The sequence below is a fragment of the Rana temporaria genome, chromosome 9 (genome assembly GCF_905171775.1).
Source record: "Rana temporaria chromosome 9, aRanTem1.1, whole genome shotgun sequence".
NCBI classification, from domain to species: Eukaryota; Metazoa; Chordata; class Amphibia; order Anura; family Ranidae; genus Rana; species Rana temporaria.
The window spans coordinates 4,487,304-4,507,054 of NC_053497.1; the positions used below are offsets into that span (position 1 = coordinate 4,487,304).

The 19,751-nt window shown below is 49.3% G+C and overlaps 1 protein-coding gene across 2 annotated transcripts in view; it reads left to right on the forward strand.

Moving 5' to 3' along the window:
- The first annotated feature begins 701 nt into the window (after nt 1-701).
- FOXP3 (forkhead box P3) overlaps nt 702-19,751 on the forward strand; it is a 42,052-nt gene continuing 23,002 nt past the window's right edge. The window contains exons 1-8 of one of the 2 annotated variants that reach the window (XM_040322707.1): nt 702-849; nt 1,119-1,226; nt 4,383-4,445; nt 10,051-10,186; nt 11,011-11,179; nt 13,645-13,734; nt 16,154-16,241; nt 18,824-18,898. In XM_040322707.1, the coding sequence (XP_040178641.1) occupies nt 715-849; nt 1,119-1,226; nt 4,383-4,445; nt 10,051-10,186; nt 11,011-11,179; nt 13,645-13,734; nt 16,154-16,241; nt 18,824-18,898 (864 nt within the window). In that variant the 5' untranslated portion in view covers nt 702-714. The remainder of the gene's footprint in view (nt 850-1,118; nt 1,227-4,382; nt 4,446-10,050; nt 10,187-11,010; nt 11,180-13,644; nt 13,735-16,153; nt 16,242-18,823; nt 18,899-19,751) is intronic. The other variant, XM_040322708.1, reaches the window with a different exon arrangement.

Sequence of the window (19,751 nt, forward strand, 5' to 3'; positions counted from 1 at the left end):
CATGATCTTTATTGGCATCCCAGTCTTAGTCTGTAGGGTTCAATATTGAGTTGGCCCCGCCCCTTTGCAGCTATAACAGCTTCACCTCTTCTGGGAAGGACGTCCACAAGGTTTAGGAGGGTGTCACTAGAGGGATCACCAGCAGGAGGAAAGAGGTCCTGATTCCTTTATATCGATCTTTATATCACTAGTAGGACCACCAGCAGGAGGAAGGTGGCCCTATATCCTCTGTATCGACTTTTGTCAAAAGTATTGGGACATAGGGTTCAATATTGAGTTGTCCCCGTCTCCGCTCTAATTAATCCCAAAGGTGTTCTGTCGGGTTGAGGTCAGGACTCTGCCCAGGCCAGTCAGGTTCCTGCACCCCCCAAACTCGCTCATCCCATGTCTTTATGGACCTCGCTTTGTGTACTGGTCCCAATAATAAAATGTAATAATCTTTCGGGATCCTGCTGGACCAATGGAGCTGAGCAGGACCGTCTTTAATAGTGATTGGACCCCGGGCAAACATTTTCTTGGGCCCCTCCCGAATCCACTTATCAACTATTTTGTGGGCTCAATGGGGCAGCTGCTTTGGGTCCCAAAACAATGACTGGGCCCCGGGGCAGCTTCCCCTTTTGCCCCATGCTTTAAAGACAGCCCCGGAGCTGAGGTACATTTATTGAGGCTCCCCTTCTCTTTTTATTTTTTTCTATAGGTCACTAAGAGGAGCAGATGCCCAGCCCTCAGACCAGCAAGGCGGCTCCGGCTTCATCTGCGGAAAGCGACAGTCCGCCCGACGGGAAAGGAAAGGGGCAAATCAGCCAATGGAACCGCAGGAGTGCCGGAGTCACTCCACACATGCATCAGGTATTGTTATGTTCCGGGTTATCAATAAAGCTTATTCAAAGTGTGACATTTTAATCTGCCCCAGTGGTTCCTCCCCTCGTCAACATGCTAATGATGGTTTATTAATTTGTTTCGTTATTTTTTTTCTTAAAACTCCTCCCACCAACCAGATCATGGTTGGTGGGAGGGGCTAGTAGGGTACTGTACATAGCCTGTACAACTGTGCAAGACTGGAGTAGGCGGGTCTGGAGGGAGGATCACAAATTATTGATGGAATTCTGTCTTGACAGCCACACCCACATCCCTACGTCATGGTGAATCCAACTTCCTTCAGCTCCTCCTCCGCTTACCTGCGGGCCCTCCTCCATGACAGCAAGCAGGCGGTGCTCATCCATCCGGTAAGTAGCAAAAAAAAAAGTAATATTTTCACCTGAAAAACCCGCTCAGTCATTGTTAGAGTAAGATTCTCTCTGTACTTTCACTTGAAGGGTCTGTTCACCCTAAAGCAAGGGGGGTCTGCAGACTACGGCCCGGGGGCCAGATCCGGCCCGCCACAAGATTTTATTCGGCTAAGAATTTAAGTCAGTGGGGGTGGCCTATGGCCTCCGCTTTAAACTCCGCCCCCCAGTGGCGATGCTAGACATTCTGGCCCGGATTCACAAAGCACTTACGCCGACGTGGAACAAGATGCGCCGACGTAAGTGGAAATGTGCGCCGTCGTATCTGTGCGCCGGACCCACAAACTAAGATGCGCCTAAAAATAGGCTTCATCCCGCCGACGTAACTTGCCTACACCGGCGTAGCGTGGGCGCACATTTACGCTGGACGCATGTGGCGCTCCCATTGATTTTCTATTCAAATATGTAAATGAGGGAAATACGGCGATTCGCGAACGTACGTGCGCCCGACGCAGGCTACGCGATGTGCGCGTAAGTTGTACGTCTGGCGTGAAGTTAAGCCCCATAAAGGAGGTGCAACCCGACAGCAGACATGTAAAAGGCTGCACCAGGAAACACAAGCCGACGTATTTTACGGAGTTTACGTTTGACGTGTGTCTGGCTGGGCGTAGGTTACGTTCACGCCGTAGGCATTGATCCGGCGTAGTTTAGGCAGTTGTTTCGACGTGGTTGTGAGCATGTGCAGAGGGATGCGTCCACGTCCCGACGCATGCGCAGTTCCTGATACGTATCTGTCTGGCGCTCGGGACCATCATTTGCATGAGGTCACGCCTCATTTGCATGACTCACGCCCACTTCCACCTACGCCGGCGTACGCCTTCGAAACCCAGGGCAGTTTTGGGAGCACTGGCTTTGTGAATTCCATGCTTGCCTCTCTGCGCTGCGTTGGCGTAGCGTATATTATTTGCGCTACGGCGGCGTAATGTGCGCCCGCTCTCTGTGAATCTAGGCTTCTATCAGCCAGAGCAAAGACTTAGTTTTGCATCAGAAGCCCCTCCCTTTCACATCAGAAGTCCCTCCCTTTCACATCAGAAGTCCCTCCTTTTACATCAGAAGTCCCTCCTTTTACATCAGAAGTCCCTCCCTCTCACATCAGAAGACCCTCCCTTTCACATCAGAAGTCCCTCCCTTACATATCAGAAGTTCCCCCCTTTACATCAAAAGTCCCCTCTTTTACATCAGAAGTCCCTCCCTTTCACATTAGAAGACCCTCCCTTCCACATCAGAAGTCCCTCCCTTCCACATCAGAACTCCCTCCCTTCCACATCAGAAGTCCCCCCTTTTCACATCAGAAGTCCCCCCTTTCACATCAGAAGTTCCTCCCTTTTCACATCAGAAGTCCCTCCCCTTTCACATCAGAAGTCCGTCCCCTGTACGCCGTCGTATCTCCTACCTGAATCCGGCCCACTGTATCCAGAACAGAGGGAGGAAGAGGAGGACTTCCTTACCTCTCAAGGCTCCCTTTATCCAGACAGTATTCCTGCGGGCCCGCCGATCACACAGGAAGAGGAGGAGGATGAGGATTGTGTCAGCATGGAGGTGGAGTCTAGCACTCAGCATCAACAGCAGTTTTCAAGGAATCGTTTTCAGTCCCCAGAAACCCATGGACTTGTACGTGGCTGGGAGGAGGTGGCTGCGGATCATGTCATCCTTAGTGACCCAGAGGACTCCGGATCGAATGCCTCAGCAAACCTACGCTGCATGGCCTCCCTGATCCTGCAAAGCCTGAGTAAGGACCCTCAGATTCGTTGTATCAAGGAGAGGGATCATTACTGGCTGGCAACCCTTCTTGACCCACGTTACAAGGGTAAGGTTGCGGACCTTATCTTGCCGTTGCAGAGGGAGCAGAGGATGAAACATTTTCGGGAGGCCTTGCAGAAAGGTTTGTGCAAAGCGTTCCCAGAGACTGGGAGGTTACCAAATCCTGGTCCTGGACAACGTGTTGCTGAGGCTTCGGTGAGTCACAGAAGGAGCGGTGGAGAAGGTGGCCGTCTGACCGATGCGTTCAGACAATTCTTTAGTCATCAGCTCCAAGGTCTGATTGGTTCCAGCAACCATCGCCAGCGTCTGATTTACATGGTGCGGGAATACCTAGGGGCAAGAGCAGACTTGGACACCTTCCCCACCGAAAATCCTCTGGCTTACTGGGTCTTGAGGATGGATCACTGGCCAGAGCTTGTACAATATGCAATTGAGCTACTGGCCTGTCCTGCATCCAGCGTTCTTTCGGAACGCACATTCAGTGCTGCTGGAGGCTTTGTAACCGATCACAGAGTGCGCCTGTCCACAGACCCTGTTGATCGGCTCACCTTCATAAAAATGAATCAGTCTTGGATCACCAGCTACCAAGCACCTGATGCTGATGTAACCGATTAATTTTTCTATGAATGTGAGATCCCTTGAAGGCTGCCTATGCTGATGCTGAGTGACTATCCTGTTATCCTATTCCTCCTCAATGTTCATGCTGATAGCTGCTAAGAACAGTTTTGTTTCAGGGCACCACCACCAGTGCCTAAGGCCCAATTTTTCTACCCCTGTTTAACAGCGGCGTGTAATTAAATTTTTTGCCGTAATATTTCACAGCAGGGCCCGTTCCTGCACTCAACTAGAGTATCTGTAAGGGGTCGCAGTGTTGTGGCACCACCACCAGTGCCTAAGGCCCAATTTTTCTGCCCCTGTTTAACAGCGGCGTGTAATTACAACTTTTGCCGTAATATTTCACAGCAGGGCCCGTTCCTGCGCCCACCAAGAGGAAAATTGCTGTGCGATGATAAAGTGTTCGGGTTTGACTTGAAGAAAAGGTGGCAAACCCTAATGGGAACCCTGCTCTAAAGGGGGATCTATGGGAACCCTGATTTAAAGGGGGATCAATGGGGATCCTGGCCTGCTTTATAGGGGGGTCTATGGGGACTTTGGCCTGCTCTAAAGGGGGGTCGATTGGGACCCTGGCCTGCTCTAAAGAGGGGTCTATGGGGACCCTGACCTGCTCTAAAGAGGGGTCTATGGGGACCCTGGCCTGTTCTAAAGGGGGATTTATGGGGACCCTAGCCTGCTGTAAAGAGGGTCAAGTTGGCTTAATATATATATTCTTTGCAGGGAGAGCCTGGAGTACCTGGTGGTGCAGGAAAACCTGGTATCATGGGGAATATAGGTGAAAAGGTAAGACTAAAGGGGGATCTATGGGGACTCTGGCCTGTTCTAAAGGGGGATCTCTATGCTCTAAAGGGGATCTATAAATGTTATTTCCCTGGGTCCGTGCCAATCCGCGCGGTGAACCGACATGTCAGGCAGTGGAGGTTACAGTGGCGCCCCTCTCAGTGTGATGCCCGGGGCCCTTGTTCCCCCTGCCCCCCCCCCCCAACCTGCACCTGTACTGTGTAAGGGGGGACTCTGATGGAGACCCTGGCAGAAACATACTCTGATGGGGACACTGATGTAAGGAGGACATTTTATGGGGGCCCCGAAGTAAGGAGGACTCTGATGTAAGGAGGAAAAGTGATGGAGATCCTGATGAAAGGAGGAAAATTAATGGGGGCCCTCATGTAAGGGGGGACTTTGATGGGGACCCTGATGTAAGCAGGGAATTTGATAGGGACCCTGGTGTAAGGGGGTAATTTGATGTAATGGGGAAATTTGATGGGGACCCTGATATGGGGGGGAGGGACTGATGGGGACCATGATGTAATGGGGGATTCTGATGGGGACCCTAATGTAAGGAGAGAATTTGATGGGGACCCTGATGTAAGAAGGTCATTTTATGGGGGTCCTGATGTAAAGGGGGACTCTGATAGGGGAACCCTGATGTAAGGGGGGAATCTGATGTATTGGGAAATGTGATGGGGACCCTAATGTGGGGGGGGGGGCTGATGGGGACCCTGATGTAATGGGGGACTCTGATGGGGACCCCAATATAAGGAGAGAATTTGATTGGGACCATGATGTAAGGAGGAAATTTTATAGGGGTTCCTGATGTAAGGGGGGGCTCCGATAGGGGCCCTGGCAGAAAAATACTCTGATGAGGACCTTGATGTAATGGGGGGACTCTGATGGGGAACCCTGATGTAAGGTGGGAATCTGATATAGTGGGTAATTTTGATGGGGACCCTGATGTGGGGGGGGGAGGGACTGATGGGGACCCTGATGTAATGGGGGCCCTAATGTAAGGAGAGAATTTGATGGGGATCCTGATGTAAGGAGGACATTTTATGGGGGGCCCTGATGTAAGGGGGGACTCTGATGTAAAAGGGGAACTCTGATAGGGATCCTGATATAACAGGGAATCTGATGTAATAGGGAAATTTAATGGGGACCCTGATGTGGCGGGGGACTGATGAGGACCCTGATGTATTGGGGGACACCGATGGGGACCCTGATGTAATGGGGGACTCTGATGGGGACCCTATGAGGAGGAAATTTTAGGGGGGCCCTGATGTAAGGGGGGGACTCTGATGGGGAACCCAATGTAAGGAGGGAATTCGATGGGGTTGTAAGAGGGGACTCTGATGGGGGCCCTGGCAGAAAAATACTCTGATGGGGATCTGAATGTAATGGGGAAATTTGATGGGTATCCTGATGCAAGAAGGACATTTTATGGGGCACTGATAAAAGGGGGGACTCTGATGGGGGCCCTGATGTAATGGGGAAATTTGATGGGTATCCTGATGTTAGGAGGACATTTTATAGGGGTGGGGAGTCTGATGTAAAGGGGAACTCTATTGGGGAACCTGATGTAAGGGTGTCAGGACCATTAAGGTAAGTACTCACCGAGGCCGAGATGCTGAGGGCGGCTCACCTTTGCGACCCTGTGCAGACCACTCCCTGGAGTTAGAACAGAGGAGGGACGGCACAAGGAGGCACCGGTGCCGGGAACTGGTAGGCAGACTTGGTGCAGCTGACGAAAACAGGGCAGGTGCAGAGGACTGGAGACAGTCGTTGATCAGGCAGGAACAGGCAGGTAAGTCCAGAAGGGACCAACAGGAAACAAGGCAAATCCGGGTCACAGGCCGTGGGTCAGGAGTTGGAGAGATCAGAGGAAGTCCGTGAGAGCAAGCCAAGGTCAAGGGGCAGGAGACAACAGCAAATCCGATAAGCAGGCAGGGGTCAAGTGTAGGAGACGGCAGAGAATAGTCAAGGTCCAATCTGGGTCAAACAGGTCAGGGTATTCAGGTTTCAAGGTTCTCTCACAGGGTAAAGCTGACAACGAACCAGCAATTAGCAAAGGGGAAGGGGCTGGCTTAAATAGGCCGCACTGGTCACTGATTGGTCCACAGAAGTACAGGTTCAGAACCAGGCTCCAACGGACAGCACACAGAATAGCACTGAGCAGTGGCTCAGAGACAAAGAGCCAGACCTGAAAATGGAGAGGTCCCAGGTTCGATTCTACCCAGAACCAACTGGGGAATGTGACTGTGAAAGGTCAGCCCTGACAAAGGGAGGGGACTCTAATGGAGATTTTTTTGGGCCCCTGAATATATGTAAACTATACAATTTGGCCTTCATACTGAAAACGTGAAGACTCTGCCTGTAACGGAACCCCAAAGTTCACAGTCCACAGTCAGACAAACGAACTCCAATAACGAGAGACACACAGCTTTGTTTGAGGTTCCACACGAATGGACCCTTTATTGAGAAAATCAGGCTTTTATATACAGTTAGGATACTGCAGTCCAAATGAACAATGACCCAACTCCACCCACATCATCACACAATGGTTGCCAACGAGCTCCAATACACATCTTTTAGTCAGACATTCTGGCTCCAGCTCTGACATAATTTACATGAGCTAATTAACTACAGCTGATGTCTCAGACACATGACCTTTAGACTGTCTGTTAAATTGCAATACCCATTTATCACAGGACTCCCTCACACAATACAGTGTCAATTAGCACAAGCCACAATGACAGATCCTCAGAAGCCATCCTAGATTCATTTACATCACAACAGACAATAGAATGCAATCACAGTAAGCTTTATAGTACACTACAGCCAACACACAATATATATATATATATATATATAATATATACAATTAAATCTGACTAGCCCAGACCATAGTGGGGTTCTCATTCACCCTGTGCCCCTATTAGAGACACAGGGTGATCTACACATAAGAGGCATCGGGGAGCTTCTGGGTCCCGCGGGCCCTTCCGTTACACTGCCCTAAAGTGACATTTTAGTTCCAGGTGAATTCCGCGGGGGCGGAGTCAACCTCTGAATTCCTATGTGGATTGGATACTCCCGCGGCTCTATATCCACCCCCCCCCCGGTACTCAGCACATGACACAATCCTGCAATGAAATAGAAGGGGGGCCCTTTAAGATAATCCATTCTTCAACGGCGCGCCTGCACACAACCGCCGGTGAAATATTAAAGATCACAAAAAGTTCCCGACTGACAAAGTATATTCCGGAAACAATGAGGTGGGCGGTGTCTGACTCCACGATAATCATCAGGACATGTGAAGCATCGTGTAACAATTTCCTTCTCCTTTTTCCCGAAAAGAGATAATTGCGGCGTCTGATGTCTCACAGCCTCCCTTGTGATTCCTGCCAATCATCGACGCGTCAATTATGACGGCGCACCGCGGGGAGACCTCCTCCTACAGAGCACGCCAAAATCATCTCTTATCATGGTTTGTTTTTGCTTGTCATACAAAGTGCAACAGCCTCATCGGGACCAGCAAAGAAAGAGCAACAGGAGGCTAAAATACCTTTCCAGGAGAAAAGGCTGCAGCAGGCTCCCTCCAGTGCTGTCTATAGAACCAAAGACATGTGATCACGTGATCTCTGCTAAAGCAGAATTCCTATTGGCTGAATGTCCTTTTCATTCCTCCTGGGCCAGGCCATGTTCAACTCAAGTCCAAGGATGGGCCACAAGTAGGACCACCATCAGGGGGGGGGGGGGGGCAGGCATTACACCTGTAAGGGGACCACTGTGCCATCAAACGCAGCCACTGTGCCATGCCATCAATTGTAGCCACTGTGCCCACATCAATTGTCCCCACTGTGCCCACATCAATTGTCCCCACTGTGCCCACACCAATTGTCCCCACTGTGCCCACACCAATTGTCCCCACTGTGCCCACATCAATTGTCCCCACTGTGCCCACATCAATTGTAGCCACTGTGCCCACATCAATTGTCCCCACTGTGCCCACATCAATTGTCCCCACTGTGCCCACATCAATTGTCCCCACTGTGCCTACATCAATTGTCCCCACTGTGCCCACATCAATTGTCCCCACTGTGCCCACATCAATTGTCCCCACATCAATTGTCCCCACTGTGCCCACATCAATTGTCCCCACTGTGCCCACATCAATTGTCCCCACTGTGCCCACATCAATTGTCCCCACATCAATTGTCCCCACTGTGCCCACATCAATTGTCCCCACTGTGCCCACATCAATTGTCCCCACATCAATTGTCCCCACTGTGCCCACATCAATTGTCCCCACATCAATTGTCCCCACTGTGCCCACATCAATTGTCCCCACTGTGCCCACATCAATTGTCCCCACATCAATTGTCCCCACATCAATTGTCCCCACTGTGCCCACATCAATTGTCCCCACTGTGCCCTGTAAAATGCTGCCAGTCAGATTGCCCCCCCCCCCCCCGCCCGGCACTTACCTTTCTGGGGTTCGCCATTCTCCTTCCACGGTCCCTCGATGTCTTCTGCCGCCTTCGATGACGCTTCAGCCAATCAGGTTACTGATAACCAGAATCAGTGAACCTGATTGGCTGAGACGGCCGTCAGTCTTATCCAAGGGACGTAGCCACCCTACGTTCCGAGGATAAGACATCCGGGAGCTGAAGGGCTGTACTCAGAGCCGCTGGCTCTGATAGGTACTTCCGCACAGCCAACCAGCTGCCGTTATTCAGATAGCTTGCGCCCAATGTCCGGTTATCTGACTAGGCTGGCCACAATAACATACACACTTTTTTTTTATGACTACAGGAGGGGGGGGGGGGGCAACCGCTCACTGGTTGGTTGCTAGAGATTACTGCACATCAATACTGTTCACTGATTGGTTGCTAGAGGTTACTGCACATCATTACCGCTTACTGATTGGTTGCTAGAGGTCACAGCACATTATCTCCTCACTGCCTGCACACCATGGGCTGAGGAGGTGACGGGACCCATTAATAGGCAGAAAACCCCATGGGATCCTAGGACTCCTGGGCAGAGGCGGCTCTAGGCAAATTTGAGACATGAGGCCCCACCCACTCCCATAATGGGAAAAATAATTCAAGCGATAAAAAATGAACTGTATAAAATTCTATGAACAATGAATTCACATTTTATCAAATTTTCTCTAACCAACTCTTTAGGCAAATTAGGCGGTCGCAAGGCCCCTGTGGGGGGCGAGGCTTAAGGCGACCGCCTAATTAGAGAGCCACCTCTGCTCCTGGGAACAGTGTGCAGTGATGGGGGGGAGGGGGAGGGTGTGATCAATTTCCAGCATGCCCCTTTATCTCGCCAGTGGGCAGCATTCCGTGTAGGTAAATGGATTCTTAAAGTGGGGTTCTACTTTCCATTTTAACTATAGATAGATCCACCATATTGCCGGCACGTTCCTGAGGGATTTGGGTTATTCATGACATCACTTACCCTCTGAGCTCCTGGTTGGCTGGCAGTCGGCCTGAACCCGCCACGTCATGGATTACGGCCAATTAGAGGTCAGCCCTTGTCTCGATAGAATGGAATCCAGAGGAAGCGGGAAGAGTGACCATCATCTTTTATGTTCTTCTTATTACAGCTCACCAGAGACAATGGCTCTCAGTCTTCCGTCCTTCACTTGCCACCCGCTGCCTCCTCCTCCTCCATACTCAGCATGCCGCCAACAAGGCTCTTCCCATTGGTGGCCAAATACAAGCAGCACCCGGCTGGACAAGGTAGGTTGCATTGTGGTGAAGAGGACCTTTCATGGTCATCACACGAAATGTCAACATTCTTTCAGTTCACCAGCTCATCTGTTTACATTTTTCCTTCCCTGACCCCAGGGTCGTCTTTAATGTTGATTGGACCCTGGGCAAAAAAAAAATCTTGCCCCCCCCCCCCATACAACTTTGGTCTCCACCTGCTCTGAGACATACAATAAATATCAGCTAGACTTAAAATCTGTTTACTGTATCAGATCAGGCAGTGATTGCGATTGGTTGCCAGAGGTTACAGGCTGCATATCATTACCACTTACTGACTGGTTGCTAGAGGTTACAGAATATCATTACCACTTACTGACTGGTTGCTAGAGGTTACAGCATATCATTACCACTTATTTTAATACAAATCGTTTAAGAACATAGTAAGGTGGCCATGGTTATAAGGAACATACAAACTTATGTTCAGCATGTCTGTTAATAGCACTAGAAGGCAGGGCACACATGTGATGAGGAGGCCCCCCACATAAAAACACTGTGCCTGGGGCAGCTTCTCCCCGATGGCCCCTCTTGTCCTGAAGTGAGCCCAATCGTTGCCAACCTTCGTGCTTTTTCAAGACCGGTTTCTTTAAAAGGATGATTTATTACTGAGCAATGCAGATGTTACCAACACGTTGGGTGTCTGAATTCACTGAGCTGAGCCCTCAGGTAAGATTCAGTTATATGACATTGATTGGAATCACAAGTGACACACCCGAAGTGGAATCTTTGATCCACCCTTGACTCTCCCCCCCATGCACTGTGTCTAACATGTTCTAAAATGGATAATCCTATTACAGGAATGAAGCCCGGAAGCATGGGATGGGTCCAACATGAATCCAGCTCTCCAAAAAATGAAGAGGGGGGTGGAAATAAGAAAAGCACGGCGCCTTCCTATCTACAGGAACATCCCAAAAACAACAACCATGTGCAGAAGACCGTCTCAAATGAGGGACAGGACAAGGATGGGTCAGTAGATCTTTCCTGTGTGTATGGCATATAATGTTTAGCTCATTTCCAGACCGTTTCTATCACTGGATATGGCCAATGTCCGTCACTGAATACAGCCATTTTCCATCACTGAATTTGGCCAATTTCCAGCCAATTTCTATTACTGAATACGGCCAATGTCCATCACTGGATAAGGCCAATTATCAGCCAATTTCCAACACTGGATGTGGCCAATTTCCAGCCAATTCTACCACTTGATATGGCCAATGTCCATCACTGGATACAACCAATTTCCAGCCAACTTCCCTCACTAGATGTGGCCAATTCAGAGACAATTTCCCTCACTAGATGTTACCAATTTCCAGACAATTTCCAGATAATTTCCATCACTGGATGTGGCAAATTTCCAGCCAAATTCCATTACTGAATACGGCCAATGTCCATCACTGGATAAGGCCAATTTCCAGACAATTTCTACCACTTGATATGGCCAATGTCAGTCACTGGTTAGAACCAATTTACAGCCAACTTTCCTCACTAGTTGTGGCAAATTTAGAGACAATTCCCCTCACTGGATGTGACCAATTTCCAGATAATTTCCCTCACTGGATTTGACCGATTTTCAGACAATTTTTCTTACTGGATGTGGCAAATGTCCGTCACTGGATAAGGCCAATCTCCAGTGCTGGATACAGCCAATTTCCATTCAATTTCCATGACTGGATATGGAAAATGTCCGTTAATGGATGTGGGCAATTTCCATCACTGGATGTGGCCAATTTCTATTACTGAATATGGCCAATGTCCATCACTGGATAAGGCCAATAATCAGCCAGTTTACAACACTGGATGTGGCCAATTTCCAAACAATTTCTACCACTTGATATGGCCAATGTCCATCACTGGATAGAACCAATTTTAAGCCAACTTCCCTCACTAGATGTGGCCAATTTGGAGACAATTTCCCTCACTAGATGTGACCAATTTCCAGATAATTTCCATCACTGGATTTGGCCAATTTCCAGACAATTTCCATTACTGGATTTGGCCAATTTCCAGACAATTTATCTCATTGCATATGGCAAATGTCCATCACTGGATATGGCCAATCTCCACTGCTGGATACAGCCAATTTCCATGACTGGATATGGCAAATGTCTGTTACTGGATGTGACCAATTTCCATGACTGAATACAACCATTTTCCATCACTGGACGTGGCCAATTTCCAGTCAAATTCCATCACTGGATACAGCCCATTATCAGCCAATTTCCAACACTGGATAAGGCCAATTTGCAGACAATTTCTACCACTTGATATGGCCAATGTCCATCACTAGATAGAACCAATTTACAGCCAATTTCTCTCACTAGATATGGCCAATATCCATTGCTGGATACAGCCAATTTCCATTAAATTTCCATGACTGGATATGGCACATGTCCATCACTGGGTGTGGCCAATTTCCAGCCAAATTCCATCACCATATATGACCAATGACCATTGCTGCATACAGCCAATTTCTATCACTGGATATAGTCACTGAACGGGGGGGCTGCACTGAACGAGGGGGGCTACACTGAACGGGGGGAGGCGACACTGAATGGGGGGGCTACTCTGAAGGGGGGCTACGTTGAACGGGGGGCTACATTGAAGGGGTGGATACACTAAAGGGGGGTCTGCACTGAAGGGGGGTCTGTGTAACATGCAGGGGGTCCAGAGCTGCAGGGTTCTGTGTAATGTAAAGGGGTCCACTGATGCAAGGTGCTGTGTAATGTAAAGGGGTCCAGAGGCGCAGGGTGCTGCATAATGTAAAGGGGTCCAGAGATGCAGGGTGCTGCGTAATGTAAAGTTGAATTAAAACAATTATTATTTGTTACAAATATTTTTTTTCTCTTTGTGTATGTTTAGGTGACCAGGGGGCGAGGGGTGAAGATGGGGGGGGGTGCCACAGGATTATCTCACACAGGGCGCCTGAACACCTAAGGCCGGCCCTGGATAGGAGGAGCACACAGGGGGGGCTTGGACAGCAGGGGAAATTGAATGGTGCACAGCGGTAGTTATGGGTGTGAAGGGCAATTGCTGGAACCGATCCCCTGTATGGCTCCCTCTGCAGCAGCTGAAAGCCAAAGGGAGGTAGAGAAGAAACCAGCTTTCAGCTGCTACAGAGAGAGCAATACAGAGGATTGGTTCTAGTAATTACATCAGACCCATCCAGCTGCCTGGGCCCCCCTGCTGGCCCGGACCCCGGAAAGGAGAACCAGTGGTACCCCCTTATCCATGGCCATGCGATGTAAGGTTCAGGGAATTAATATGCTACATTGTTGTTTCTGGGTTAAGATATGCTGTCAATAGGTTTTCAGAGGCAATGTTCCATTTTTTCATCTTTTGCTCTGTTTAAATCCCTCCGTGTTCGGAACAGGTTTACTTCATCCACCACAATGTATCTTTTGCTAATTCCTGTTAAATTTTCTCCTCCAAAGCCCTGAGCTGGTCCATCCTGTCCAGTACGCCAGTGGGTGCAAGTCTCCATGCTGTGAGAAGACCTTTGCAGATCACAGACACTTCCTCAGGTGAGATGTTCGTAATGGAGCTTCTGAATCAAATTAGGGTTCTAGGTCAAGTGCAGTGCTGGATTAAACTTTGTGGAGGCCCCTAGGCAGTCGAAAACCTTGCCCCTCCCCCTCTTCGCAGATTTCTTGAGGTTTCGCGTGCGTGCACCCTAGTGGGATGACATTGAACTAAGTAGTGTGCACATTGGGCGCTAGATGGAGATGACCATCTGGAGGTTTCCCATGCGTGTGCTCTAGTGGGATACCATTGAACTAAGTAGTGTGCACGTTGGGCGCTAGATAGAGATGACCATCTGGTGGTGTCCCATGCGTGTGCTCTAGTGAGATACCATTGAACTCAGTAGTGTGCACATCAGGCACTAGATGGAGATGACCATCTGGAGGTGTCCCATGCGTGTGCTCTAGTGAGATACCATTGAACTCAGTAGTGTGCACATCAGGCACTAGATGGAGATGACCATCTGGAGGTGTCCCATGCGTGTGCTCTAGTGAGATACCATTGAACTAAGTAGTGTGCATGTTGGCCACTAGATGTAGGTGACCATCTGAAGGTTTCTCGTGCACGTGCGCAAGAGGGATAATTTAGAACTAAGTAGTGTGCATGTCGGCCACTAGATGTTGATGACTATCTGGAGGTTTCTTGTGCACGTGCGCAAGAGGGATAACTTAGAACTAAGTAGTGTGCATATCAGTCGCAAGATGTAGACGACCATCTGGAGGTGATACCATTGAACTAAGTGGTGTGTAGGTCGGCCGCTAGATGTAGATGACCATTTGGAGGTTTCTCATGTGCACGTGCTCTAGTGGGATGACATTGAACAAAGTTGTGGGCATTTTGGCTGCTAGATGTAGATGACCAACTGGAGGTTTCTCGTGTGCATGCTCTAGTGGGATGACATTGAGGTAAGTAGTGTGCACATCACCCGCTAGATGTTGATGACCATCTGGAGGTTTTTCGTGCACGTGCTCTAAAGCAGTGGTCATCAACCCTGTCCTCAGGGCCCACTAACAGGCCAGATTTTATGTATTACCTTGGGGGAGATGTGCAGACTAGGATACTGCAATCACTGAGCAGCAAATGATTTCACCTGTGATGTATTTCAGTTATCTTGCAAACCTGGCCTGTTAGTGGTCCCTGAGGACAGGGTTGATGACCACTGCTCCAGAGGGATAACTTAGAACTAAGTAGTGTGCAAATCAGTCGCAAGATGTAGATGACCATCTGGAGGGGATACCACGTGCTCTAGTGGGATGGCATTGAACAAAGTTGCGGGCACGTTGGCTGCTAGATGTAGATGACCAACTGGAGGTTCCTCGTGTGCACGTGCTCTAGTGGGATGGCATTGAACAAAGTAGTGTGCACATCAGCCGCTAGATGTAGATGACCAACTGGAGGTTTCTTGTGCACGTGCTCTAGTGGGATGACATTGAACTAAGTAGTGTGCATGTTGGCTGCTGGATGGTGATGACCATCTGGAGGTTTCTCGTGCACGTGCTCTAGAGGGATAACTTAGAACTAACTAGTGTGCACATCAGTCGCAAGATGTAGATGATCATCTGAAGGGGATACCATTGAACTAAGTGGTGTGTAGGTTGGCCGCTAGATGTAGATGACCAACCGGAGGTTTCTCGTGCACGTGCTCTAGAGGGATAACTTAGAGCGAACTAGTGTGCACATCAGTTGCAAGATGTAGATGACCATTTGGAGGGGATACCATTGAACTAAGTGGTGTGTAGGTCGGCCGCTAGATGTAGATGACCAACTGGAGGTTCCTCGTGTGCACGTGCTCTAGAGGGATAACTTAGAACTAACTAGTGTGCACATCAGTCGCAAGATGTAGATGACCATCTGAAGGGGATACCATTGAACTAAGTGGTGTGTAGGTTGGCCACTAGATGTAGATGACCATCTGGAGGTTTCTTGTGCGCAGGCTCTAGTGGGATGGCATTGAACAAAGTAGTGTGCACATCAGTCACTAGATGTAGATGACCATCTGGAGGTTTCTCGTGCACGTGCTCTAGTGGGATAACATTGAACTAAGTAGCGTGCACGATCCAGCGATATGCATGAAAGCAGTGTCCCTCCCGGGTCTCTCTCTCCTCATTGGCTCACACATCAGGCTCCTGTCATTGGCTCACGCTGCCGTCAATCACAGCCACTGAGCCCCAACGAGGAGAGTGCGGGGGCGGGGCCGAGCCACACTCTGTGTGTGAATGGCCACACAGGGCGCAGCTTGGGAGAGAATCTGCTCAGGTGCCCCCTTTGGTGTCCATTGGAGCCGTAGTCCCACATGAGGCACCTAAGTAGAGCCAGGGAGGTTGTTGAGGGATTGTAGTTCTTCCCTTGAATACTCTTAAACTTTATTTGGGAGACTGAAGTATGTTTTTCATTGTTTTTTTTTTTTTTTATAATATCTAGACATTTGTACAGTGACCACCACCCAGATGACAAAAGCACCGTGCAGTGCCTCCTACAACGAGAGGTGGTCCTCAGCCTAGAAGAACAGGTGAGAGAGAATGTTCCTCACAGGAGATGGGTGCTACCAATGCCGGGGGCAGGGTCATGTAGAGGCGGACGGGCCAAATCCCACCCCCCAAAGAAAAATCAATCTCCAAGCTTACCCCTCTAAGCATAAATTCCCCCTCAAATCAGTACAAATCCACCACCCTACTGAAAATTCCCATCCCAGCAAGATCTTTGCCTCAGCCCCCCCCACCCCCAGCTCAAAGCCTCTCCCTCCTCATATGCCCCCCCAGCACAAACCCCCCCCCTCCCCAATAAAAAATATTCTCCTCCTCCAATCCCCTGTGCTATAACAAACCCCCCCCCCCCCCAATCATCCCTCCTAGCACAAATACCCCCCAATCATCCCTACTAGCACAAATCCCCTCCTTCAATCCACCCTCCTAGCACAAATACCCCCAATCATCCCTACTAGCACAAATACCCCCCAATCATCCCTACTAGCACAAATACCACCCCAATCATCCCTACTAGCACAAATACCCCCCAATTATCCCTACTAGCACAAATCCCCTCCTCCAATCCCCTGTGCTATAACAAATCCCCCCACCAATCATCCCTCCTAGCACAAATACCCCCAATCATCCCTACTAGCACAAATCCCCACATAAAATATTTTCCCTCCTAGCACAAATTCCCACCTCCAATCCCCTGTCCTATAACAAATCCCCCCCCCCCCAAATTTCCCCTCTGAGCAGAAATCCACCCCCTCCAATCATCCCTACTAGCACAAATCCCCTCAAAAAATATTTCCCCTCCCAGCACAAATTCTCTCCTCCAATCCCCTGTCCTACAACAAATACCCCTCCCCTCCCCAATCATCCCTTCTAGCACAAATCGCCTCAGAAAATATTTCCCCTCCTAGCACAAATTCCCCGTCTCCAATCCCCTATCCTATCACAAATCCCCCCCCACTCCCCAAATTTCCCCTCCTAGCACAACCCCCCAATCATCCCTACTAGCACAAATCCCCTCAAAAAATATTTCCCCTCCTACCACAAATTCCCCCCCCCCCCCCCACATCACCTTTTCTAACACAACTCCCCCTCTCTCCTCCAAAAACGAACCCTCCCAAGTCAACGCTCCTAGCACAACTGCCAAATGTGCGAGTTTGGGGTGGAGGAACGTGACTGGCCTGAACGTAATTTACGTTCACGTCGAAAACCAATAAGTCCTTGCGGCGTACTTTGGAGCAACGCACACTGGGATATGTCCACGGACGGCGCATGCGCCGTTCGTTAAAAACGTTAATCACGTCGGGTCGCGATTCATTAACATAAAACACGCCCTCCTGTTCCTCATTTGAATTAGTCGCGCTTAGGCCGGCCCCATTTACGCTACGCCGCCGTAACTTAGGAGGCAAGTGCTTTGTGAATACAGCACTTGTCTCTCTGACTTACGGCGGCGTAGCGTATATGCGATACGCTACGCCTGCACCAAGTTAAGCCAGTCTTTCTGAATCTGGCTAGAAGACTGGGATGACATTAACCACTTAAGGACCGGACCAATATGCTGCTAAATGACCCAAGGGGTTTTTACAATTTGGCACTGCGTCGCTTTAACAGACAATTGCGCGGTCGTGCGACGTGGCTCCCAAACAAAATTGGCGTAATTTTTTCCCCACAAATAGAGCTTTATTTTGGTGGTATTTGATCACCTCTGCGGTTTTTAGTTTTTGCGCTATAAACAAAAATAGAGCGACAATTTTGAAAAAAAAATGCAATCTTTTTTACTTTTTGCTATAATAAATATCCCCCAAAAACATATATAACATTTTTTTCCCTCAGTTTAGGCCGATACGTATTCTTCTACCTATTTTTGGTTAAAAAAAAATCGCAATAAGCGTTTAGAGATTGGTTTGCGCAAAATTTATAGCGTTTACAAAATAGGGGATAGTTTTATTATTATTTTTTTTTTTACTACTAATGGCGGCGATCAGCGATTTTTTTCGTGACTGCGACATTACGGCGGACACTTCGGACAATTTTGACACATTTTTGGGACCATTGTCATTTTCACAGCAAAAAATGCATTTAAATTGCATTGTTTATTGTGAAAATGACAGTTGCAGTTTGGGAGTTAACCACAGGGGGCGCTGTAGGAGTTAGGGTTCACCTAGTGTGTGTTTACAACTGTAGGGGGGTGTGGCTGTAGGACTGACGTCATCGATCGAGTCTCCCTATAAAAGGGATCACACGATCGATGCAGCCGCCACAGTGAAGCACGGGGAAGCTGTGTTTACATACGACTCGAGAAACGAATAGCCGCGCCCTCGTCCCGGATCACTCCTGAAGCCACGGGAACCGCCGCATGTACCGGGGGGGGGGGGCCCGACCCACGTCTAGGCAGGGACGTACAGGTACGCCAATGTGCCTGTCCGTGCCATTCTGCCGACGTATATGTACATATGGCGGTCCGGAAGTGGTTAAAGTTCACGTGTGTGTAAAGGCAGGCGTCCCAATACTTTTGACAATATAGTGTATATTACTCTATATTATGTATCAGCCAATAACAATTGGGCATGCAAGGAATACAATGTATATAACTGACCTCATATCATTGCAGCTTGCTTTGGAGAAGCAGAGGCTCCATGAGATGCAGAGCTTGATGACGGGAAAACTTGGCACGGCTCATCTATCAGTAAGTATTTGGACATCTTGTAGCGTTCCCAGCCAATGAAAACGTTCCTGTAGGGACAGACTATTCTCCCTTTTTTTACGTTTCCATTGCATGAAAGAAAGAATCTAATTAGACCCGACAAAGAGCGCAACTACGGATCACGGGGCCCTATAGAAGAAATGTGATGAGGTAGCTGTGACCTCTCTGTGGCCCCTGGGCACAGCAAGGATCCTGATGATTGCTCCTGTGTGCCCAACATCAGATCTTCTAAACTGCAGAGCTAATTTTTTCGCGAGGGTTTCCCTAATAGAGACCCCCCCCCCCCCCAACCCTCTCATCTGCAGGCCCCATAGCATGGGCTGCTATGGCAATAGTTATGCTACTGGCTCCTATGGAAAAGCCACACAGTTCTTTCAAAATGAGGATGCATGGAAACCAGGGCCGGCCTTTGGGGAGGGCGCCATGGGCAACAGGGGCGCCCTGCGGCCACCCAGAGGCGTACTAAGGGGGGGCACCCCCCTCCGCGATTGTTTTACACCCGCGGTGGCATTTTTTTCCTCTATGTGTAGGTTTAGGTGACCAGGGGGTGAGGGGTGAAGATGGGGGGGCGCCACAGGATTAGCTTGCACAGGGCGCCTGAACACCGAAGGCCGGCCCTGATGGAAACTTCCTTCGGAGACCTTTCCTTACTGGTTCCCGGGTAGTAATGCTGATCCAATGACTTCAGTCTTTAGAGCCCCAAACCCAAAACTAGTATTCAAAATGAGAAGTTTCAATCTTATCTCACTCTCACTTTTCTGATCGGCATGTTTGATTTTGGAAGGGCATCTAAGGGAATTTGTGCCCAGTTGCGAGGACGGGTACTGATGTTTGA